Source organism: Podarcis liolepis (genome assembly GCF_965112155.1).
Source record: "Podarcis liolepis genome assembly, chromosome: 2".
NCBI classification, from domain to species: domain Eukaryota; kingdom Metazoa; phylum Chordata; class Lepidosauria; order Squamata; family Lacertidae; genus Podarcis; species Podarcis liolepis.
The window spans coordinates 12,676,621-12,702,161 of NC_139555.1; the positions used below are offsets into that span (position 1 = coordinate 12,676,621).

Consider the following 25,541-nt stretch of genomic DNA (forward strand, 5'->3'; position numbering starts at 1 on the left):
AAGGATCAGGGCCCCGTTGTCTTGCAACTTCCCATAGATCTCAATTACTCTTGATGTATCATAGAAATAGTTTCCCTTGAAATGGATATTACACCCTAAAAGCTTCTGGGCTCATATCCAGTCCAGGTACTGAACTGTATCGAGTTCCCAATGTAGAATGTTCACCTACAAAGGCACTATAGCCCTATGAACAAAGAAGCAACGTTTTATATCATTCGTGTCATTAAATTTTAACTCATAGCCCGCTGCTATAATTTCTTCCTGGACTTTATGAAGGATTTCCTATTAATTTCGCCCGCTAACACACACACACACACACACACGCTGCTCCACCCGGTATTTTAAATGTGTGCGATGGGGTCAGAGCTGAATTCGATCGGATGCTGTTGCCGACGAATAAGAGGAGGCTGACCAAACCTGGTATGTTCACCTTTTAAATAATATTATGCATACACAATATACAAATCAATGCATCCCCCATGATCCGTCTCTGCTACCGATACGTGTGCGAGTGTCCTTTGGTCACAATTGCATCTCCGGCACACCAGAAGCCAAAGCAGCCTCTCTGGCGCGTCAATATTATGTATGTTCAGAAGGGGGCGTCGCGGGTTGGGGGGAGGAGAGAGGAGTTAGCAAACTACATCACCGATCTCTAACAATTGCCTTCGCGCAATCTCTTTCTTTCCTTAACGCACCTATACCATAAGAACACAGGACCTCTTTGCAAGGAAGTGCCTTCTTCTAATAACAGGAGTAAAGAAAGCGGAGAGAATAGACTGGCATAAGCTCACACCTATCCTATTCCCACCTACTAAGAGTCGAAGGCGCAAAGGATTCTACACGGGGATGAGCAGTTCTTGATCCGCTTTTTGGAGATGGTCTCTCCCTCCTCCCCTTCACAATCCACTTATTGATCTTTTAAAAGGTTTTTGGCGTGCGCGCGCCTGCCGGTGTGTGTATTAATGCATTGCTCCAGCCGCCACTAAACTTTATGGTTGAACCGAAGACCTGAAAGGTGGATAAAGCCATTACATGTAAATCTTCCTTTCCAGAGGAAGATTCCATCTCTCTCTCTCTCTCTCTCTCTCTCCCTCCCTCCATACATACATACATACACCCCCATCCCCTACCACACATACAACCTACACAATTCATGAAATTTAAATTGACTCTGTGGAATCGCTGCTATAAAGGCACCTGGCTGGATATTCAGAAGAGAGAATAAAACGCGAAGCCAACGGGAGGAATTAAATATGGGCTTATTGAAGAAGGTCGAATCCAAGGCTCGTGAGGGTTTTTGTGTTTTGTTTTGGAGGTGGGGTATTCGTTTTGTTTTTGTTTATATTACAAGAGTTGCAGATTTAAATTAAAGCGTCACTTAATTTAAAAAAAAAAATCCATGTCATTTTAAATAAATAAATATCTTCCCCCTTTAATCCAGGGGAACTTTGTCTTGGCCTCAGTTGCTCCTGAAAGGGGACAAAAAGAAATATACTGGTGACACTTCTCTTTCCCAGAGAACAAAATATCAGTAATGATTCCGTTTATAAGCAAGGCCATCAGGAGACCCCCCCCCAAAAAAACCCCCTTATATTCGCATTAAACGTTAACATCCCAGATTCATTTACTCTCTTATCTTCTTGGATATATATTTTTAATTATAGGTATCATTGTGCTCCGAGGCACCCCTTACTTTACAACCTATTTTATATATCCACTTAATTATTTTTTTAAGGGAAACATGATCTATATACCTCCAAATGTTTCATTGACTTATTTCTGTGTGCGCGTTACTCTTTTACTAAGCTCTCTCGGTCCTCCAACAGTCGATAGTAAATCACCAACCAGAGGTTTGAAACATTTTATTTATTATCAGAAATCACATAATAATACATTCAATTTATTATTATTATTATTATTATCATCATTATTATTATTATCATCATCATTATTATTGTGAAACAACTTTTTACATGACTATATAAAGCCGGGGGAACGTGCTATGGACAGACATTTGCATAGGCCCTACATATAATAGCTTGAGGTAAGAAACATTACATATGGACTATATTGCCAACGATGCATATTTAACAACAGCAGGAAACTAGACTAGAGAATAACAAGCGAAGGACCGAGCCACAGACACCGGGAACTAACACAAGACGAACAGAATTCACACGGAATAATAATACTTCAATGCAATCTGAACGAGAATATTGCATATATTTCAACTTCTTCATTTTCAAATTTTAAATTATCACTCCCCCTCCCTTTAAAAAAATCGTTGAAGTGGCAGCTGAGAATCGCCTGTTATGTGCAGTTACACACCAAGGAGACCATTCTCAGGACTCAAGATTCTTGCTGGTGGGTTGTGTATTGTATTTCTAAGCGTAAAACTCCTTCGCTGTAGATAGAAATCGCTCTCGGCGCGTAAAATATTAACATCAAGACATCTTTCTCTCTGTCTGTCGCCTGCCACAATTTAAACCGAACGCTGCGTTATAACATTGCCCCTTAAACTCTCAAAACCCTGGTAAGCCAGCCGCCAACCCCTCCCAAAACGCAACCTTTTGCCAGCCAGTAACATGTCATCTCTTCAAGAGGAAGCGATGGTAGCAAACCAAGTACAATACTGATATGTCTGATTCCTCGAACATGTTCCTCCTTTACCGCACAGACACAAGACTTCCCTTCTAGATTTATGCAACACACTCCATGACATTTCAGTTGGCTGAAAGTCGTTATGTTGACCGAAAATGCTGTTTCTTTCTTACTAATATTATTGAGACAACTGGGACAAAATGGATGATGACAGCGCTACCGGCTTAAGCGGTTTCATCCGACTGCTCTGTCCAAAGGAGGCAAAGCACAGGCTGGAGACAACGGGAATGGCGTTAGACTGAAGCCTACAGTTTTCAGTTCTTTAAGGTACCTTTTGGGGGAAATAGGTGGGTGATCTCCACATTTAGCCGCCTAACAACACAGACACCCATATGTGCTCTGTTCATTGCACATAACTGGGAGGGGGGGGGATATATAGATGTCTCTCTCACACACGCGCGCCCCCCATCTATTGCACATAATTGTGACCGGGTACCTATTAGATTCAAAGCCACTCACAGGCAGAGGGTGCCTCTTCTTTTACAAAGGTTAGAGTTTGGGGAGGGGTGATATGCCAAAAGGGTGGTAATGGGATGGGGGACCTCTCAAAACTCTGGATATTGGGGGGGGGGCAGGAGGAAAGCGGAATAAAGACAAGGAACGATGACACAGCCATGGGAAGCAGACCTAAATATAAGGCTTGCAAGGGCGGAGAATGAGCGGGGCGGGGGGACACACAGAGGCATTTTAAGGACTAGACGGCATCCTTTGCAGCTCGTAAAGGCGAAGCATTCCTGCCACCGGCCATGACCATGAACGCCGGGACGGGGAGCCACGTGGTGACAATTGAGTCTGGCCCAGGAAAACGTTGCCTTTGTCATAAAATTAATCCCCTCCGATATAAAAACGAATGAAGCAAAGCCTGTCGTAGCAAAACTCGCCGCTTAGACCGTCTTGACCCCCCTCACCCTACTTTGCTGTTGTGGCTCATTTGTCTCTTCGTCCAGTTCCCGGCCGCTCCCCCCCCCCCCCGCGCCCCGCGACATTTTTTTTTTTTAAAGTATGCAATTAGGAAACCAGCAGAACAGAACGAGAATAGGTGCCTGGACCCCAATGGAACAAGTACCAGGAATATCAAGGGAACTTATTCCCAAGTCAATCATTTAACGGGCTGAAAGGGAGAAAGATTCCTGTCGGGTTACTTCCACGGTTGCAGCAACCCTTGTCTCCCGCCTCCCGGCGCGCCTTCCTCCCCGCATTGAGTGGGAATTTAAGGAATGGGAGTTTATGCAATGCCCAAGCCTGGCAGAGCTATTAGGAAATCTAATGGTTGTCTGAGGCAGGGGCTGACCGGCAAGGCAACCCGCTCTGCGCTTCCCCTTGCCTGCTCTGGGACTGTTCTACACCGGGGGAAGTACAAAGGGGAACTGGCGGTGGGGGTGGGAGTTAGACGGATGAATGGATGCGTTGGGCAGAAATTACCGTATATCCCCCAAAGAAGAATGCGTGTGTTTGTGTGGCTGTAGTGGGGGGGGGGGGAATAAGGCGACACACCTCATAAATGTTCAGAGTCATCAGCTGCTGCCTATGAAAAATCAGGAATGAAAATAAGTGTGTGTATGTGTGTGTGTGTGTGAGAGAGCGCACACAGACACACACACACACACACACACAGACACACGGGAGAGAGAGAGAATTCTTAATTCTTAAGGGAGAACTGCCGTGATTAAAAATAAAAATCCAACTAAATATGAGGAAGATTAAAAGAGGGGAGGGGTGGTGGAGGTAGAGGAGAAACATCTCATTCATTTCGAAAATAGCCACCATTAAAGAAAACGTTTTTAATGCCAGAAGAGAACTCTCTATCTTAGAAGGAGGGAAGCTATTAATAGCTTAATTAGCTCCAAGGGGCTGCCACTATAGTTAATGTATAAAAGGGGGCATCCCCCCACCGCCCCTCGCCACCATCTTGATCATCAATAAACACAGTAGCATAATAAGCGGGACGAGGTCTCCTTCAGTGGAGCTATTATCAAAACACAATTTGAAATTATTGTTAGCGTTCTGTTCCGCTTATGGTGTGGTGGACAGAGGAGACCCATGCAGGCGGCGCGGCTGGACTAGGAACGCGAGAGGTACCGCGCAATTCTACACAGGTCTACTCTGAAGTAAGCCCCCCTGCTAAACCCCAGCATGCCAAGGAGTATAGGGTTGCAGCTGTAGCCTCTGAAAAGGTTGTATTTTTATAATACCCTAACAAGACAAATCATTCCTCGCTTTATGGGGTACTGGATAAACTCGAGGTGGGTTTCTCCCCCCCCCGCTTTTTCGGTGTTTTGCAGCCCAATCATAGGCGTTGTTTACTTGAAAGTATTCCCACTAGGTACACTGGGTCTAGGGACAGTGGGCATCCTCAGAAGCGCGCGTGTGGGCACCGCCTGCCATTGGAAAAGCCTTGGGGGTAGATGTCTACAAAATTCCATCCTCAGCTCGACTTTCCCCAGAAGAGCATCCGAGTAAAGCACCCATATATTTCCCCCCCCCCAAGCACGGGGGACAGCCAGCTGAACCTCGAAGTTCCACATATTGGACACCCCTATTATTATCGAGATAGATACGCTGCAAACCTCTATCTAGGTACTGAACTTTTTTCCGCCCAGTGTGCCCTGAAAATAAACCCTGGCAAACATAAAACACTGGCTCGCCATTCTCCATCAGAATGGTTACGGTTGATTTAAGGTGAATGCCACATCCACTTAAGCTTTTACTCCAGAGAATGAAAAATCCCAACACACTAAACCGAGATATATATAGGACAGTGACTTTGCTTCCTGGAATGCTCTCTTGCTGAGGACCGGGTTACCGACCAAACAAAGCCAAGGCCAAGGCAATGGAGACCCTCCCTCACTCTGCCCCACACAAAACAGGGAACCCTGTTGCTTAGAGGGGAAACCCTACCTGTGAATGCTCGCACACGCGTAATAAGAGCGAGAGTGTCGGGCTCAATACTCACATTCAGAACATACTCAACCACACTGACTGACAAATCTTGGTGAACCATACATTAGAAAAGCCACGCTGATTGATGAAGGGGGGCGGGCGGGTTCCTTTCTGCGTATTCACATTTGGTTCTTCCCTAACAGGTCCAGAAGTGGAAGAGAAGCATCCCACCCCCTCATACTCTCTCAATCACACACTTATAACGTAGACACGCCTGCTGTTGGCTGGCTTTCTTTATCTTTTTTAAGGATACTGACTTTCGTTGGTTTGTTTTGTCTTAAAGGAAAAAAATAATAATAATCTAAACTGGCTATTCAAACCAGATCAGGTAAGAGTCCCGGTACCACCAGTTGTGATGAAGAAGGCCGGAGAGTCTCTGTGGGGTTTTTTTTTTTTTACCCGATAGCGGACTTGTCTGAACTTTAAAAGAAGGAAAGGGCTTGCTCTCTCAGGAGGAGTCTTTTCTTTTTCATACGCCGGTTCTGGAACCAGATCTTCACCTGCTGGTCACTCAGGTTTAACCGATCTGAAAGCTCCCTCCTTCTTTGGCGAGTAATGAATTCATTGACCATAAACTCCCCTTCCAGCTCCGCTAGCTGTAGTTTAGAATAGGGTTTTCGCTTTTTCCGGGACCTTGTGTGCATCGGGTACCAGGGAGCACCTAAGAACAGCGTGATGGAAAGGAGATTTAAACACATGGAGGGGAAGAGAGAGATAGAGAAAGAAAGAAACGAAAAGAAAGAGGGGAGCGGGTAACGCTTTGAAAAAGGGAATGCTTTCCCCCCTCCCTTTTTGACCCCCACACGGCTCGTTATTTAATAATATGAGATACACGTTTCTAATGCGCAATCCAGTAAAAATGCTTTAACTTCGAGAGAAAGGAGGATGGGTGGGAAGAAGACCTTTACATCTGCGTTTTAAATTCCAAGCTCCTGGGCTCCTGTGTCACCACGCATACCACATAAGTCATACATTGCAGGTTTTCGGAACTATTAGGATTTAAGGAGAGACCTTAAAAAAACTAGTTAGGGTTCTCTCTCTCTCTCTCTCTCTCTCTCTCTCTCTCTCTCTCTCTCACACACACACACACACACACACACCGCTGGACTTTTAGAACCGGTGGCAACTTTTGCTTATTTATCTTACAGAAAAATAAGCAATCTAAGCTAGCACTTACAGATCCCGAACAGCCAAAAAGTACCAGCACCACCAGCTAGAATGAATGCTAGAGTGTCTCTGTGGTTACCGTGTAAGACCTCAAGGCACCAGATGGGCTGGCATGCCTTAGGTATCCGGTTTGGGAGATGTCAGATCTGAAGTTTAAGGACGAGGAAGTCTCTGTCTTCAGAGTCCCAAAGCCAGATTCTGCAGAGGGAATGAAACATCTCCAGCAGCCAGGGACGCTTCACAGGAGACGAGAACCAACTGGTCCTTGTTCCTGGAAGTGTTTGCTCACCAGAGGATCAGGCACATAACGGGAAGCTTTATGAGAGAGAGTTTGTTTGGGTTGGGTTTGTTTCTCTCTCTTTTTTTGTATTTTGGCAAATGGTGTCTCAGCATTGCGCGGAGATCTATACTTTTCTTTATAGAACCTTCCCGGTTTTGTATGGGGATGGGCTGGGATGGCGGGAAGGCGAGAATTGGGTTTTGAAAACCAGGGAGTTTCTTTTTCTTTTTTTAATGCAGAGCTTGGCACCATCCTTAGAATGGTTTTTTTACCCAGGGTGGCTAATCTCACCGGGGACAGAAAACCCGTCGAAGTTTAGCCCTCCCAGCCCTGCAGTCAGACTTCTACCAAATCTTCCAAATACAATCACACACATTTCATTTCTGTTGCAAAAGCTTCACGCACCCAGTGGCAAATTGTCCTGCCTGTAGCGTGCCTGTTCGGATTCGGGAGGAGGGTGGAGAGAGAGAGAGAGAGAGAAAGAGAGGCATGAAAATCTGTCTATCTGGGCCATCGCGATCTCTTTTATGGGATATTTACATGTTTATAGGCTTTTCTTTTAAAAGAAGCAGCACCTAATAAAGCACGAGGCATTTGAGTGCTACCCCTAGTGGCCTCGGCACAAATAGACATGCTTCAGTCCCAGCTGCTAATTTCATGGAATTTATAACAGCAAGAGTCGCGAGCAGACTTTTTCAAGCGAGAGAGAGCGCGCGCGCGCGTAAGAGAGAGAAACAGAGAGAAAGAGAGAGAGAACACAAAATAAGAATAAAAAAAAGAAGAGGCATTGCATAAATTCGCTTTTCTTATTCGTATATCTATATATATATATATTTCCTGGTCGCACGTTCTTACCCCCAGCGGAAAGATTGCTTCCTTGGTTGATAGGGGAAACCATTGTGGACGGCTCGCTGGTGGCGCCCTTATTGCCTTCATTGAGTAAGGAGGAGCTGGAGTCTGACTCCAAAGACTGACAAGAGGGGGGATCGTGGGGCACCGCCTCGGGAGCCGGATAGTCAAATTTGCCGAAACTGCCGCTCATTCCATTGGGGATCCCCGATTCGAGAGGCATCAAGGCATTGTCCCTAACCCTCTCTTCCCTTTTGAGGGGAGCGTTCTCGGAGCACGCCTCCCTATAGTAGCACTTGCTCTCTTCCACTCTAGCTAGGTCGCAGGCTCGGCTGAAGGAAGGGTTAATAGACACGGGGCTGCTGAGATAGGGCTGGGGGTATCCGTTGCAGGGTTCTGAGGATGCCCAGGGCAGAGAACAGACATTGTCCCTTCTTGGGTAGGAGAGAGACGGCAAGCCGGGCAGCTGTCCTCCGGAGGCTCGGAAATTGGGGAAATAGAAGGTGTCTCCCGTATGGATGTTCACCAACGGTCCCACAAACCCAGGATTAAGGAGATTATGTTCGCCCATTTCCGCGGGCCTGACCAAGAGCTTCTAGTTTATTGCTATCTGACATTAAACATAGTTAAACCTAAAGGTCCACCCTATTGGTCCGCAGGGGTCACGTGGGCGCCAACTTGCGTTGGAGAAAGGGTGCCACCCACCTTAAGCAATTTGAGACAAAACAAAACACTAAGTTCTGCCTTTCGGTTTTTTATATGCTTTTTAAAAAAATCATAAAACATTTTATAAAATAAAACAACGGGCTTTAAGCACTGGCCTGAGAAACCCAAAGCACTGTAAAAAATAAAAAAAATTAGTTCCCCCCCCCCCCTCACCTTAAAGAAATGACACCCTTCTCCCCCAGCTGCTTTTAGGGTCCCTTCAACAGCTGGCAAAATTAAGCAATTTTCTCATTAATTAGCTCCTTTATTAACTAAAACAGTTGAAATTTACAATATCTCTCAATAAATTACTATTAGATATTGTGTCATATAAAGTTTACAGTCTCTTTAAGGAGACGGATGAGTCTAACCGCAACAGGCTCATATTTACAGATGATAGGGCGAAAGAGTTTTTAAATCTCTTCAACATTTCCACCTTTAACAGGGCGGAGTGCGGGGGGCTTCTGCCTCTGCGCCGCCTCCCCCCACCCCAATTCTGTTTATTTATTTATTTTTAAAAAGCAATCCAACAGCCTAGTTAGGGTGAATTTGCGTGTGTGTGTTTTCTGGGGGTGGGGGGTAGGTGGGTGTGCAAACATCGCCACGGCCAATTTCTGAGGGCTTTAAAAAAAGGAATGATCACCCTTATGAAAATTAGATACATTAAAACAAAGGGAACTGGCGGGGGGGGGGCGTCGTTTTATCCGCTCCGCTCACCTGAAATAACCGTGAGGAGGACGCGTTAGCGGACCTTCAATTAGTACCCACTCAAAGTGGGACGAATCGGTCCTTTCTTAAGCTCTGAGCTAGAGGAAGGAGAGAGGGAGGGGACCCCGAAAATAAGAGCTGGTTCTGTCTAGGAGAGAGACTGCTGGGGGCGTCCTCTCCAGAAATCCGATATACTGTGTCAGAGAGATCTCGCTTTGAGAAAGGAACCTTAAAAGGCAATCCCGATTTAGGAATGATCAGAACTAAGCTTCGTGGAGAACAAAGGGGAGAGAGGTTATCTTATGGGAAAGGGGGATATATATATATTTATGGGGACTGCATCCCACGCCGCCGCCACCCCCCAAAAAAAGAAGATCGGAGGAATTTTCTCTGCTACCAACTTCCAAGACTACAGAATTCGACGACAAATTACCGTAAATACTCATGTATACGTAAAAACTGATTTGTCGTAAGTCTTGTCGAAGGCACCGAACCCTCGACACCGTACCCCGTATAAGCAAACCAACATGAGGTATGGACGGCTACATACCTTTATTTTTATTTTTATTTAAACAATAGCAACCTACCCCCTATATTGATGCGCAAAACCCCGGTGTTATTGAAATCCCTCGGAATACATTACCCGGGACTTCCTTTACATTAATGGCTACTCCCCCTTCTCCCGACACGCTCCGTACTTTAGCTCTGCCAGCTATGTAGGAAGGGGGGAAATCACGTGTTAATCAAATAAACACTTTTCTTTCCTAGTTCTATTAAAGGGCCAGCTCCCTAATACCCCAAATTTCCCTTCCAACATGCTCCTCATACACCTATGTGTAAGTGGGCATGCTTTTCGGGCAGATACGTACCTTAATGTGAGAGCTTTGCATCCGGCTAAACACTGTTAACCCGTCCTTACTTAAGGTTAGTACATTATTATTATTATTATTATTTTAAAAAAAAATCAGGTGCAGTTCCTTGCACTACTTTGGTTTTAAATGGAGATAGTGCATATCTCTTGACGGAGGAAACCGTTCTACAGCCAGCAAGCGCATGATCGCCGCAGATCGAGTATATATTTGGACCTCTTTTAGGGAAAAATAATAATCGTTCTTTGTTTTAATCATTCTACCTTACATTCTCCAGCAGTCTTCGTGGCTTTGTTCTCTTATCGACACCGGAACATTAACTTTAGCCTCGCGGAGACATATTAATCCTTCTTTCACTCGCTCTAACAGCGAGGGGAAGAGATAACAGTAGTTGCAGAGGCACCGAGGTTTTCCATCCAAGAAGACCGTATCGTTTCTATATTATGAGATAACGCCCCACCCTCTCAAGAATAAAGAGAGCGAGCGAGAAACCCAGATTATTCTCGTTGGCAGTAGGTCTCGAACCATCTTAAAACCCAAGAATAAAAACCTGGTGGTATCTCTCGGTTTGGCTGCAACCGTGTCCACCGCGAGACCTTTTCAACTCTTGTTGAATTCAGTGTGCTAGAAGCCGGTTGACTCTGTCAAGACCGCAGTCCATAACGTCAGGAAAGCAGGTTCACAGGTACACAGCGTGACACGTTGATATATTTCTGGCCGGTTTAACAATGATAAAGCTTTATTAGTATTATTTTATTTGGAAACACCGCCCCTCCTCATTGCACCCTTTGCAGCGGTTCACACTGGAATAAATGATGTCGGAGGTCCAAAAGAGGGGTGGGGGGGGGGGTGAGTCTCGGTGACGGTGTTTAAAGTCTCCAGGTTTCTGTGATAATCTATTTATTGCCAGTAAGGATGCCCATTTCGGTGGGAAAATAATGATGATGATAATAATCTGACGGTTATTATTGTCTTTTCTTTTCCTTTTTTAATCCACCCGGTTTACTTGCAGCAAGAGAATGTAATTACTTTACTGCGGTCCTTAAAATAAAACATTCTAAAGACTCGACTAAGGCTTCTTCATGAATAATTTATATTACTAATTTAGAAGAGGAAGGGGGATATGTTCTTTTGGAGGGAATATACATATCAGACTCTTTCTTGAGGGATTCAGGGATTCGTTTTTTCCCAGAGGGACCCAGCTCCATGCATTTCTACATTCACATCGGATTTCTTTTTTTAAAAAATTACTATCATATCAAATACCCTAGACCTCGCCCCCCCCCCGACATTCAGCAACAGCAGTAGCTATCGAGGAAAAAAAATTAATGCTAACAGGCCTGAAATCTACCATGAAGGCATAACGTTAGGTAGGAGAGAAATGTTTCGAAATTTCCCCCCATTGCCTGTCTTTAATCTAAAAGCATTTTGGATATTTCTGCAGAACCAGCGGAACGCTCCTTCAATGATCCTTTGAAAATAAGGTGCTCACAGAAAGTCGAATCGGAGCTGAGATGGCGCTTGAGCCAGTTCAAGGTCACTGTCTAGTGTATTAAATGGGCTCTACATCTTATGCAAATGACTGTCTTGAAAGAACACCAGCTCTTGCCAGAGAGAAAGAAAGGGAGACAGAGAGAAAAAAGACCCTCACTGGGATGGGGGGACCGTTGCTCTTCCCCGTCGACTCTTTCCAAAGCTTTGTTCCAATGTTATCTTCAGCATTCTAAGATCTTCAATAAAGTATATATTTCTCTCTCTCTCTCTCTCTCTCTCTCTCTCTCTCTCTCTCTCTCTCTCTCTCTCACACACACACACACACACACACACACACTGATTATACTCCCTATGCCCTCAACTTTTCACTTTCTTTATTTTTAGATATCTGCTTCCAGCAGCTCTTTACCACTGCCTAAATTAAAACCTCCGCAAGTTCATATAGTGCCATCCTATACCTGATTCCCCAAAATGTTGTTTAAAATTACATTAAAAATGGACTCAGGAAGACCTGGCAGTTGCTGCAAGAAAATACAATTGAACTTAACCTTCTAGTGGAAAATTCTTTCCCCCCAACATAAAAAGTATACCGCCTTCTATTTCCCCGCTTCCTTTTTAACACCCAATTGACATAGTCTCAACTTCTCTTTTGTGAGTATGTTACCAGGCAAAACCCAAACTCCGCCTGCAGCCCTAATTTAATTGAATGGCTTGATCACTAAAATTAAAATTAAAAAATAAACAACACCTCAGACCATCTACTGACATCTCATGCATTTCATTCCATCCTTGAAAATGTCCTTTTTGAGTCTAACAGAATATATTTATTAAGAGTGGACCTTACAAGTGGTCTCTAAAGGTTGATAAGGACCACCAATGTTTATGGAAATTATTCTGTTTTAGCTATCTGAGTGTGAAAGCTTGAATAGATCAAATTGGATAGTTCTTATGAAATGCAGACAGGGAGAAAAGATGGAAGGGAGTAACAGAATGAAATAGATACAGCAAAAGAAATGCAGAGAGAGTAAATCCTTTGAAAAGCATATATAAAATTAGATTTAAAAGCGTTTTGCATGGACTTTAAAATCAAATTAGAAGTTCCGTCTATAGTCTCTCTCTGTGCATTGAAGAGTTAAATGCTTATGATGCAGCTACATTTTCCCCAACACTGCCAGCAGAGGCTATCATTCTCCTGCTGGATTTATGTAAACAACTGCCTGCATCTTCAGTGAAGCAAAAGTATATCCCATAGAAGGCGAAGACAAAATAATTATAAGGGTTTCCTTTGTTTGGAGGGATGTTTATCTACATCTGTATATCGTCCTGCCTTGCTGTGCAATGTGCTTTTATGGAGCAGAGAAATCAATTTAATTCTAAATACATTGAAATAAATCTCCTTGCTCTCAATTGGGCTCACTTCCAAGCAGAAAACTTTGGATCTCAATATCCAAAAGTTTTCTCAAACTTTTGTTAAAGGGTGACAAAATAAAGCAATCTAAGGCAACTCTCTCTCTCTTATTCTCTCTCTCTCTCTCTCTCTCTCATAGGTCTATGGATTTATGGAACATACTTCACTGGTATGGTGTGCATATCTGACCCTCTTTTATTAATAAAACAATTCTAAATGTAATTTCCTCGACTGAGGGTACGAAGGAAGGAAGCTGTTGAAGAGTACAGCGATTTAGCAACTTACCTCAGCTTATAACTTGGTGTGAGAGCAAGCTCCCCCTCCCTCCGTACAAAACAGCAACTTTAAAAACTTTTAAAAAACAACAACTTCAAGTGCAAGTGATACATGACTAGGAAATGGGGAAATGGAGGAAAGAGGGGGCGCCTTTTACTATAAAAGGCCATAGTTAAGAAGCTACTCAAAGCACTTAATACAAAGGAAAGAAAAGGCTAAACCTGGGAAGCTTCCTTTTCATGCCTTTATTGTTGGCCATTAGGCCGTCTGTCTAGACTTGAAATGACACCTTGTTTATCTGTAAACAGAAGCAAGGGACACTTTGGAGAAGATCAGCCCCTGAGTTGCTGCTAGAAGATCAGGTCCTGAGTTGTTGCTGGAAGATCAAGGCTCTAGCCTTGTTGAGTATTATGAGCGAAGCTCGTGATGTCAAGGTCAAATAGGCCGCATAGTCACGGTCAAGGCTAGCCCAGCAGTGACGTTATAGCGTTCCCAACCAACACAAACGACCAACAAACTTACTCAGCACAAGGTGGACGGTCCCTGTGCATTCAGGGAGAAATGGGAAGGAGAGGGGACACAAGACCATCTTCCATGTCTGTGAAATCCACTGACAACCCCGCCTCCTAACTCCCCACCCCCAAAAGGTTGAGAATTCTGGGTGCAAATACATTAATTAGATTACAAACAGGTTCCAGGCCCACAGCACTGGTCAATTTTATTGGTAGGTTTGTCGGAGACTAGGCTTCACTTTTTTTACAATATCTTTTCTCCTTCCTCTTCTTCCTCACCAATTCTGACTCCCCAAAGATGGTGAAGGTTGTAGAGACACGAGTGCTTCTTTACGATCACAGGTGCCTGTTAAAGTTTAGAGAAGGAAGGAGAACAAGAGGAAGTAAACTTTATACAGCCGTGAGAAAAGTAATGGCGGAAACGGACCTAAGAGGGTACCATAACATGATGCAGAAATCTTTTGATTTCCTCGAACCCTGGTCTTTAAGGTATCTCTTTTATTAGGGGAAGGATAGAAGGGTGGATAGATGGAAGGAGACAAACAGAGACAAACATATATACCCATAGGAGAGTGCGCGTGTGTGCCTGAGCAGACGCTTTATTCCATGCACTTTTAGTATTTTTATAAAGTTTCTTCATTTGTGTACACTGACTCTTTAGACGTCCTTGAAGTCCCTTGAAGTCAGCAACCAATGTGCCTGGTGTTGGTGATTCTGGGACGCACTTCAACGCCCTCAGAACGAGTTGTTTCTGGCTTCATCCATTGATCACTTTCATACAACTCTTCTCCGGATTGCGACACTTAGTGTGCGGTAGGAAGTGAGGTGAGTTCTGGTACAATTCTGCAGCAACACAATTCTGCAGCACCTTAAAAGACACTGTTGCTCAAGCCCTTCGTAGACTCCACTTCTGGAGATACTCTCAAGGGGTCACCTAAGTTGTTATATAGGTAATAAACATGGGTATATAGAGGTGCCGAGCGAGTTTTACGAAGTGGGTCTCCCAAAGCTAAGAAAACTGGAGGCTAGTCCAAGACACAACACATTTCTATGCCGATCACAGATGTACATTTAAAATTATTGGGTGTGGGTGTTTAAGTTCAGTAAATATGGGGAGAGAGCGATATAGTAGTACACGAAGATCCGATTCCCATATAGGGGATACTATTGAATGGTATGGAAGATGCCAAGAGTCCTCTTCTGGCTGTAACATCTCGAGTTATTATGAACTCCGAAAGATCAATGAAGCCCCTTTCCAATTAGCCTGGATCGAACTGATAGAGATTCGGGTTTGAGTGAAATAGGATGGAGAGAGTTGCCACCCCTCCAATTGCAGGGGGCTGCACCCAGGGATGCTGCCCTGTGTCCTTCTCAACTTAACCCAAAGCAAAGTGCTCAACAAGATCTGAAGAGGAGCGACTGGATCTGCCAACCTGCTAGTGTGTGAAGTTGGTAGGAGTCGCACCCCGCTCTTCAACATACTTAGGTGGAAGTAAGGGTGCTTTTAAATATATTCTCGAAGTTAACATTAAAGGAAGATACGTTAATCGAAACCCACAGCATGCAAAGCCTAAGGCTGCAACCCTTTGCAAGGTTCGGAGTGAGCCACATGGAAATTCACTGGGGATTTGCTTCCGAGTAAGCACACATAGAATTGGGTTGCTTATTCCTTCAGTCAATGGGTCTGGACTCCCAGTTCATCATTCAAAAGATCATTTATTTTGGAAGGTTTTAGGGGACTAATTTCCCTTTAAATAATTTGCAGAATGAAGTGGGCACCAGTTTTAAGAAGAAAACCCGAGTCTGCAGTGGTAGACACGCTTACCTAGGAGTGAGTCCCAGTGAACTCAGTGAGTCTTACTTCTGAGTAGACATGGATAAATCAGCGTCAAGAACTCGGGCAGAATTTGATGGGCAACATTTAGTGCTGTTGCCCCACGTCCTCCTGTTAACTTGGAGGGGACGGCGGATAGAAGGGCCATCTAATACGTTTGTAAACCGCTTTGATGTATTTTCTTACAATCTAGCGGTATATAATCTGTATGTAATAAAGCAAACAAAAATAAATTTCTCCAGGAGCTCAGGGAAAGTACAAGAGTTTCGTATTTTGCGGGGGGCGGGGAGGAGATGTTTAAATATGGTACATTTTGCTCTCTTTCCCAATTTAAATTCTTTATTTGGCTGTTGATATTTTTTTTAGACATAAAGCGCTTTCTTTCAGACATAAGAAGAGGGAACAAGACGAAAACAATAACCAACTCACAATATGAAGCAATCAAGTCTGTAACTTGAAAGTAACGAGCAGTCCTTATATGCACAACTTAAACTGGAATCGTTGGATTTAAGCAGATACACAGTCCGATGTACAGGCCAGCTAAGCTTAAAAAAAGGGACCTCAGTCGATATTAGTGGAAACTGAAGACAAAATGGCGTCGCTATCTCAATATCTAGGCTTAAAGGGGTTGCGAAATCAACTGCTGTACCGCCTGAACGCATTGTACTGACTACATCGCAACTTCATCCCCTATAAGTATATTTAGGCTTATTGGCTTGCTCTTAATTCATCAAGTTTAGGTTGGGTCTGCAATCAATTGCTTTTGGGTTTTATCAATAGTAGATTCAGTTGCTTAGGTTAAGGGGGTCCAAAAGCGTATTATTTGAAAATCAATGGGTCTTGCCTGTAAAATAAAGGGGGCGGGGGTACGATCTACTCTAGCTAAACACAGCATAGTTAAATCCCGTGAACTGGCATATTCCTAAAGAGAATCATTTTCAATTGGAATAAAACTGAACTTTTTGATCAATGCATTTAAGATGGAGTCGTGGGCTTGTGGGAAGAGGGAGAGGTAATGGAACTTCAGTAAGCAGCAATTCAGATACCCTTCCTATTATCCCATAGCGAGACCCTGCTATAAGAACTCTTTGTCCATGTCCAGGGGTCATAACTGACTAAACTGGGCCAGACGAGACTGAATTCCATATGAGGAGAGTCATGGTTTTCTATCTTAATCGGACTTGACTTGAACAGAGCGATATCTTTAGATCTCCCAAACTCAGGAGGGGTTCCTGCCCATATATATTTCCAGATTTTTTATTATCATTGTCAAACCCCAAATCCCAGCTGAGGTTAGGAAACTTGAACCGATCTATTTTTCACCTTCTACCTGGGTTTAAAAAACAACCGCCAAAGGACCCAACCCGGGTGAATATTTATAGTTTCTATATTTAAGACGGGAAGGGCGCGTCCAGTGCATTTCTCTTCGAAACCAGAAAGAGAAGGGGTTGTCTTAAGAGTACTTCTACACCACGTACCAAGAACATGAAGAAGGCGGAAGCGGGGTGAGGGCTGGGGAAGATCTCAGAAATTTAAGAGTTCACAACAGATTGGATGAGTTGATTTCAGGGCCTATTTGATTTCGGTGGAGGGGAAATGAGAATCCACCCAGTCTTCTCTTGGCCATCTTTACTGGTTGTGAGTGTGGTGGACCTCCATAAAATATGGTAGACAATCCATACGCTGTTGAATATATGCGATAATTTTATAAGGTTCTGATCATTAGAGGGCATCGAAGAGTCTACTGTATGTAGGCGGAAGGGGTCATATGTTCTTGGGCCTAATTTACAGAAAGTTAAGCGCCTAATGCCATCATTCTGTGAATACTTCCTTGGAAATGCATTACATTGATAATTGGTCAGGCTTTCCTGCTTGTAGTAAACAGAATTAGGACTTGGATGCAACAAGTCCCGTAAGTTTCACATACCCCATTTAACTTACTCTGAGCGGTCTTCACATAACAAAGGTTTGGGATATTAGGTACCTAATTAACCTGTCGTGCGCCCCCTTCTTTTTATTAACCGTCCTTTGCACTGCAGACAGTGGATCACAACCCGGCAGCGTTGGGGGAGCTTGATCCACATAGAATTTTAAGGGAATTGAAAAGTGAGCACAGCAGTACAGTACACAGGATCGTGGGCAGGAAGGGGTTCTGCAGGACACGCAACATATTCAAAAAGCATCTTAGGATATCTTTAAAAGGTACTCGAATCTACCTTCCTACCTATCTGCCCGCACTTGCTGTCAGCGACGGAACACTCTCAGGACCGGTTGTACGGGACATCGGTGACTCCATAGGCACTCAATGTACGTAAAACCAACATTGGCTTAGCCTACATCGCTTTCAAAGCGTTTGCCGCTGACAATTTTACGATGTAATTAATTGGAACAAATATTAAGGAGGGTAGGTCTTGCCTAAGGAAACAAAACTAGTAACTACTGAGAGTGGATTTAAGAGATCTTTGGATTTCCAAGGAGCTTTTTTGACCTGGTACTTCCCTCCTCACTTATTTAATATGCAAGGTTTAGCGCTAACTGAGAGCAGATGCACTTTTGGAAATCAGGACCTTCCCAGCTCGACCCTACAGGTATTTACTCAGGAATAAATCTCACCGGGTACCACGGGATTTATTCGCAAGTAAGAATCATAGAATCATAGAGTTGGAAGAGACCACAAGGGCCATCAAGTCCAACCTCCTAAGAATATAAGAAGATTGGAGCCCTGCTCTGCTGAGCACTCTGGTTGCGATCCTATACACCCTAAACAGGGAGCAAATCTCACTGAGCTCAGTGGGACTTACTGCCGAGTAGACCGCCTGCCTCTTATTCGAAAACCAGTCCCAGCGTCTTAAACAGGACGTGCTCCGGAATGAGGACGCACAGGCTACAGCAGCTCTCAGGAGACGGTAGTTGAACTCGTTGAGGCAAAGGAGACCTTTTCAAAATACTGTAGAGCTTTCTGTGGCAGGGCAAGGTCGGGTGGTTTACTGGTCCTTCAGCAAAGTAATTTCCCATAAAGATATGAAGTCAAATGCCAGATTCGCTTGCTACAGCACCTCTCAATGAGGTGCGCTGCTCCATCTTCTGCGTGTGGCTCCCTTTCCTATCTCATGTCCCAGCTAGTCAGTCCGCTATTTGAAACAACCATGGAAAGTCTTCTAAGCGCATCTCACAACGTATTCAATACCTCCTATGAAAAAATGTTAAAATATCCACGTTAGTTTCTCCCCCCCCCCATTTCCCTGCAAATGTTCTCATCGCATCACCTTTATCTCAATAGATTTCAGTCGGCTGTACATGGGAGAAACAGGTTGGGATCCGTATGTGATCTACTTATAAGTCACTCATCTAAACGTGTGGGGTTTTTTTAACTAAAAAAACAAGCCAAAAAACCCAACAAACCTGGGTTGAAAAACCAACCCAGTTTGCACTGCAAGCCTTCTCGACGCATGCTTCCCTCCTGGAGTAGTCCTATTGACAACAATGGAATTACTCTTGAGGAAGCAATGTGAGAATCTGGGTTCTCTTTTGTTTCTTTCTTTCTGGAAAAAGCCGGATTGGATTGTGGATCAGTCTGCTTAAATCTGAACCTTTCTTTAAAAATTGAGGGGTGGCGGTGATATCAACTCCCCACTTCTCCTAGTATAAAAAAAAATAAGGTCAGCTAGCCATATGAGTTTTCCGAGGCAGAAAAAAGGGGAGGGGGGGGAAGAAAGAGAGAGATTTATTTTTAAGAAATGTATTCTGCATTCAGTACATATCATTCGGACACCACATTATATACATATACAAGACATTTTTTTCCTTTAAAAAAATGGATCGCTTTAACATGGAGAAAGAACACTGACTGCTCTTTAGTGACTGATAATAGGGTGAGGGGGGACAACAACAGAGCAACGTCGCGCACTTTCCATACTGTCGATGGAGAATAAACATTCCAGGCTTTTTGGCGGAAACAAACAAACAAACAACAACAACAACTCAACCTCAGTGAGAACATATTCCAGAAAATTAAAGGTAATAATAATAATAATTAGAGACACGATCCTCCAGAATTAAGACTTGGAAATCCCATTTATACCCAAACTTGATTCCCTGCCCCCGCTATGAAAATCAAGCCGATCTGGAAGTGGCTATATTCGGCTGGATCGTGCCCTAGGAATTACACAGCCACGGTGCCACTTCAAATTCAGAAGTGACTTCAAATTGTTGGCGTGCAATACGGTCTAATATCAGGAACACAGCAACAACAAAACATTCAGGGTAGCAGCCTTATTATTATTATTTTTCATTCTTTTTTTAAGGTCCACGTTTAAAAACAAACAAACAAAAGAAATCTAGGATTTCTTCGCTGGATCCGCTGTCAATACCTTCTTCACAGATATATATATATCTATTTCTATATATATATATATTTATCTATTTCATTTTAATTATTATTATTTTTACATCATCAGAGACAGAAACAGCCAAAGAAATGGAAAATCTTTGTTCAGCTGCAAGGGGAGAGGCTTGGACTATGATACAGAGCTACAAAATAACATTCAGGATTCCAACGTAGCAAATCTACATATTTGTATGTGTGTGTTCTCCCCTCCCCTCGTTCTCCACCCCCCTCCTTGCTAAATGTGCACATTGAAAACCATATCAAAATGAATGTTTAAAAAGGGCGACCGGATTCACAGTTCGAGACGGCAATGCAGGGACAAAATAAACCGAAGATGGCGGTTTAATGCCCGCCCCCTCCGCCTTGGTGTTTTTAAATAATCAGATTATTCAAAGAGTTCGAATGCGTGTTCTTATTTATACAAATTTACCAGATAAATATTTGTATTTGTTTGTTTGTTTCTCTCCCCCTTTCTTTTTAAATTTTATCTTTTTCCCCCTCCGGAGAGATTTCTTTGTCAGGTAGCGTGAAGGTGAGGTGTCTTAGATTTGCTAACGACTTTTTTCTCTTTCACCCTGCGATTCTGAAACCAGATAGTGACCTGGCGCTCGGAAAGATTAGTGGTCGCCGAAATCCTTCTTCGCTTCTCTTTGGTAATGAACTTGCTGGCGGCGTATTCCTTTTCTAATTCTTTCAGCTGGATTTTCGTGTAGGGGACTCTTTTCTTTCGACCCCTACGGTAGCTGCTCACTTCGGGCTGGAGAGGTACCACATCTGTAAAGATGAGGAGAACAGGAAAGGGGGGGGGGGGAAAGCAGGAGAGAGAGAACGTGGAAGGAGAGAGAGAGAAAGAGAGAGAGAGAGAGACAGAGAGAGGGAGAGGGAGAGGGAGAGAGAGAGGGTGTATGTTACATTAAACAGCATCTGGTAAACTAACTGGACAATGTCTGTGCCAGACATTATGGAGAGAACAGAGAGAGAAATAAGGAAAAGGAGTTTGTATGCGTGTGGGGGAAAGGATATAAATTAGAGGAAGAGGGGGAAATGCGAAGAGGAAAGACCGAGGGAAAGAAAGAGCGGGAGGTGCTGGGACTCGGATGGGCTGGCTGGCTGGCTGGCTGAACAAAGTATTAATATATTAGCATAGGGCGGGGGGGGGGACTGCTACTATTCCAGGCGATATTTGTCCAGGACAGATATAAAGAAGGAGACCAAGTCACGGACCAGGCATTTCGCAAGCACAGCACCCTTAACGTTAGCTCCAAAATTAGTAAAAATTGGAGACAGAATCTAACCTTCAGCTCTTCACTCCCCTTCTAAGCATCTGGTCAATTTTAACCTGTCGTTTTAAAAGACAGATCCTCTGATAGCCTAGGCGACCTCATTAATTATGCTAGCTTGTAGGATCCGGGTAGGGGACTTGGTGAGGGGAAGCAGCCGTGTGTGTGTGTGTGAGTGTGCGCGTCTGTGTTGTTCTAGAGACGCTCCGCACTGATTGATCTATGCAACACAAGGGCCATCTGCAAGCTTGAGGGACCTTGAACTAGTCTTTCCACATCCTTTGTCGCTTATGGTAGAGGCATTAAATAAAATAAAAGGGCCCAGCGGCTTTTTTGACGGTACCCAAGCTGTGGAGAAATGTTACCTACCTACTCCTGGTCCAGAACCGGCTGGGGAATCAATGAATTCTCATCACCCCTAATGCATTCAGTCTTCTCCTTAATAGCCCCTTATGCTAAGGCTGTCTATGCCAATTCTTCATGATTAACTGTAATCACTTGCGCACCAAGTCTTTCCCTTCCCATGGCTTCTTGATCTAAAGATGCAGGCTTAAGACTCGATACGAAGTAAGAGTGGTTTGAAGAATAATAATATAAACACTGAAAAAAGAGGGGATCTCTATCGAAGCAAAGCGAAAATCTCTCCAGTTACCCCAGCCGGTCTGTTCCATAACAGATATAAAATAAAGAAACAGCCTGAACTGCTTTTGAAGACACACTTCTCCGTGCGATTGCTCTTCCTTTGTTGCTAAGAAGTGTCTATATAAGCAACATTTACTGGGAATCCTATTAAGGCCCAAGGATTGGAAAGCAAGACACAATTGTGGTTCACACTACTGCGAGCGCGCTGTCTCTCACACACCTCACAATGTTTAGGAATTGGTGTATGGGGGCTTAATAATATTATCAGGGCTATACAAAAATGGGATCAGGATAAATAAGGAAATGGGGCGGGTTGAGGGGAGGGGGGGAGAGAAGTTCATTTACAACGTCTTCCACCTTCCTCCCGAGCAATAGTAACTCACGGAGCAGGTCCTTTCAACCTCAACTACATTTTAGCCAGGCGGGTCAAAGCAAACGAGATGGGGATAGTCATCTCATGCTAGGAATCCCATGGACCTCTCTCCCCCACTCGCCGAATCCTCCCTTCAGCTTCCGCAAAGAAGTCTCAATGCCTTCTTTTTTTTAAAAAAAAAAAAAGCGCGGGGTGGGGACTTTCCCTCTGCCATCGACCCTTCCAAGCTCTGACACCCAAATGTGGCTGCAACATAGTTAAGATCTAGATAGGCCTTCTCTCCCACACTCGCTACACTCTGATTCTCTTCCCATGGAAAGGGAAAACCCATCATGCAACGCTCTGCGCAGGCATTGTTGGCAAGCCCTGTCTTATCCGATGGGGTATCCCCTCTCCAGTATTCCTAAGATAAATGTGTGTGTGTTCTCCTCCTAACCCCACCCCCTTATTTATTTATTTCCCCGGTTACTTTATCTTAATCTCTTCGCTCCAATCCATCCATTCGAATCATTAAGAGGGGCCTGCTTATTGATTACAAGGTGGGGACCCCAAGAGCAAAGGAGACGTCCGTTGGTCTTTCATCTTTCTCCCTCTCCCTCTCCCTCTCCCTCTCCCTCTCCCTCTCCCTCTCGCTCCCTCCCTCCCTCCCTGTTCTAAGTGGTAAGGCAATAAGATAAGCCCGGAGCACTCCCAGCTTTCAGGGTTACTCGCAGGCTGTCACTCATTCCCGATTTCTAACCAGAGGCAAAAGCAGCGCCTTATTTCTCGTTCTCTCCCCACTCGTCTTACAAGGTTCATTTGTAAGATTCATGTCACTTGACAGCTACTTCTGTAATTGCAATATGATTTACTGTACCTTTCCGAAAAGCCCAGCCTTTCTTAGTAAAGAGAAAGAGAGGGGGAAAGAGGGAGAGAGATGCTACCTCTTCCTATGTTCTGAAATTTAATTTAAAATATTCAAAGCGCGGCGGGGGGGGGGGAATCAAAGAAAAAGATAGAGATCCAGGTAAGGGAGCCAACGCAGCGAGGGAAGGAGGGGCACGCACGCACATAGACAGACATAGGAGTGCAGCTGCCAAACTGGCTGCGAAAGCACCCTGGAGCTCCAAGGTATGTATGTATCTGGATATGAGAAGCGGCTGCTTTGTTTCACCTTCTTCCCCATACGTGCCCATGCAAGCGTCCCAAAGCCTATTTTACCTGGGCGGTTAAAGATTATAGCATATGCACGCGATCATGCCGGAGCAAAAAAGCGCAGAAGTCGATCTCAAGAGCACCCTACCTGGGAAAGGTGATTTCCAGAGATGGGTAGACTGTGATTGCTCCTTCGAGCAATAGACCTGCCCGTCCCAACCATTAGAAAGAGCCCAGTGTTGGTATCCTTCCATGGGAAGCAGCGCGTCGTGTCTTGGTTCTGGGTGGCCACTGATACCTGGAACCACTGATACGTCCAAATAACCAGGAACCGCCTGGTAGGAGCTGGCAAAGCTCGGGTAAAAAGCAAACTCTTTGGCCCTTGAGGATAGTTCTTCGCTGGGGAGGGAGCCGCTGGGCTCGGGGTATTTTTCAGCTGGGTGGTACGAACAAGGCTTCTGTTGTAAGTTCACGTTGTGGGAATGGGACAATCGGCATCCGTAGTAGCTGCCTCCAAAAGGATAGCCATAGCCCAAGGTGGCGTTGGAGGAGGCTGGTGGCGCGGGGCACTGCCTGGCGGCATCTGGAGCAGGTATATCCGTGTAGACAGAACCCTGGTGAGTCCCAATGGTGCTGGAATGACGACCCAATACCGGGTGACTGATTAAATCCCTGCAGTGGGTAGCTGGGCAGTTCCCACTTAGCCCTTCCATTGCTGGGATTTTATTCTGGTTATTTTCATTCGGGTTCTCCTCATACACGTACATGAAGGTATCCGCCCAGCGTGGATGCAAGATCAGTGAAGTCGTCATATCATGGTCTGCCCGAGCTTTTTAAAACTCGACTTCCCAAAGAGAGACACCTAATTTCCCCAACATATTGTTTACGCAGGAGCATGCGCAGAGGCAGCGGGATGGGTTCGGTTCATTAAGAAATCCGCCGGGCCACGTGACCTGTAAATAGCTCTCGCTGCAGTTAGGTCGGCCATGTGACCCTCCGGCAGCCCTATCACATTGTTCCTCTTGGCTTGGGGAAGAGAGCGGCGAGCTCCCATTGGCTATCTCTCCGCGACAGAAACAGAAATCCTTAAAGGCAAAGGGAGACACCCATTGATTGTAAAGAGCGTGGGGAAATAAATAAGGGGAATGTGGGTGTTTAAAATTTGGCCGACACAAAGAGATTGGGATATGCCATGCTAGAATCTTTGTGCCTTCAGATATCCTCAGGATTAAATATCAAATTAATGATAGGAATAATATACTTCAGAAAATCAATTATTTATATATTTTTAAAATGCCCTATCGCTATATAGCATTGACCAGGAGTCTGGTCAATGAACCGCAGAGGGGAAGGGTAGCTGGGAGGCTGAAAGGTGAAGAAAACCTAGAAATTGTAATACCAAGGGATATGATATAAAGAGAGGTGGCAGGTAGCAGCCAGTTCATCTGATAAAGAAAAAATAGTGACTATCTGAAGAGGCGCACCAAAAATGAGAGAAGCTCAAATTCTAGAAGACCAACTAGAGCAAGTGAGCTGGAGCTGGGGGGGCTGGGGGCGCTTCTTTTTTTTAATTCTTAAAATCCGCTTGCTGTCTGTCTGGCTTTCTTCTCCGTCCTCCCCCCTCCCTGCATCTTCTCTTTCTGGGAATCAAGTATTGGATCTTACGGGAAGTAAGGAATCTGGACATTTATCGCCCAGGAAATTGATTTTCTCTCAGTCTGTTTCAGTCTCAAGAGTGAATGGGGAGATTAATATCTGTTTGCTAAATAAATAAATAAATAAATCAGCGGATACATTTGCTCAAAAGAATTGTGTGTATGTTTTTCTTCCAAAGTACAGTATCTTATTTTTCACAGAAGAAGGTATGTGAAATTTTAACCCCTTGTTTGCTTAACAAAAGATCAACACATACCTGCTCTTTATAATCGCTTTAGCTTTTATTCTAATTATTAAAAATACAATTTCCCACAGAAGGGACATATATGACATCTTTATCTCCTCCTTTGTTTCTTGGAGGGGTAT

The 25,541-nt window shown here is 44.3% G+C and overlaps 2 protein-coding genes and 1 long non-coding RNA gene across 3 annotated transcripts; 1 reads left to right on the forward strand and 2 right to left on the reverse strand.

Moving 5' to 3' along the window:
* Window positions 1–1,847: 1,847 nt before the first annotated feature.
* Window positions 1,848–8,515, reverse strand: HOXC12 (homeobox C12). The gene is made up of 2 exons (XM_083490512.1): window positions 7,904–8,515; window positions 1,848–6,262 (listed from the first exon to the last, which is right to left on the reverse strand). Exons 1-2 carry the CDS (start codon window positions 8,466–8,468, stop codon window positions 6,024–6,026), a joined length of 804 nt encoding a protein of 267 aa, XP_083346638.1. The 5' UTR covers window positions 8,469–8,515; the 3' UTR covers window positions 1,848–6,023.
* A 6,006-nt stretch (window positions 8,516–14,521) lies between these two features.
* LOC310700677 lies at window positions 14,522–16,559 on the forward strand. The gene is made up of 2 exons (XR_014522702.1): window positions 14,522–14,694; window positions 16,091–16,559. It is a non-coding gene; the product is annotated as an uncharacterized lncRNA (long non-coding RNA).
* Window positions 16,560–19,533: 2,974 nt separating this feature from the next.
* Window positions 19,534–24,412, reverse strand: HOXC13 (homeobox C13). Its single transcript, XM_083490819.1, has 2 exons — window positions 23,668–24,412; window positions 19,534–20,864 (listed from the first exon to the last, which is right to left on the reverse strand). The coding sequence occupies exons 1-2, from the start codon at window positions 24,329–24,331 to the stop codon at window positions 20,608–20,610; spliced, it is 921 nt and encodes a 306-aa protein (XP_083346945.1). The 5' UTR covers window positions 24,332–24,412; the 3' UTR covers window positions 19,534–20,607.
* Between the last annotated feature and the right edge of the window lie 1,129 nt (window positions 24,413–25,541).

Coding starts and splice junctions, on each gene's coding strand:
- HOXC13 (XM_083490819.1), bottom strand. CDS start 24,331: ATGACGACTTCACTGATCTTGCATCCACGCTGGGCGGATACCTTCATG. Junction 20,865..23,667: donor CTGGAAATCACCTTTCCCAG/GTAGGGTGCTCT, acceptor TCATCTTTACAG/ATGTGGTACCTCTCCAGCCC.
- HOXC12 (XM_083490512.1), bottom strand. CDS start 8,468: ATGGGCGAACATAATCTCCTTAATCCTGGGTTTGTGGGACCGTTGGTG. Junction 6,263..7,903: donor AAGCAATCTTTCCGCTGGGG/GTAAGAACGTGC, acceptor CGCTGTTCTTAG/GTGCTCCCTGGTACCCGATG.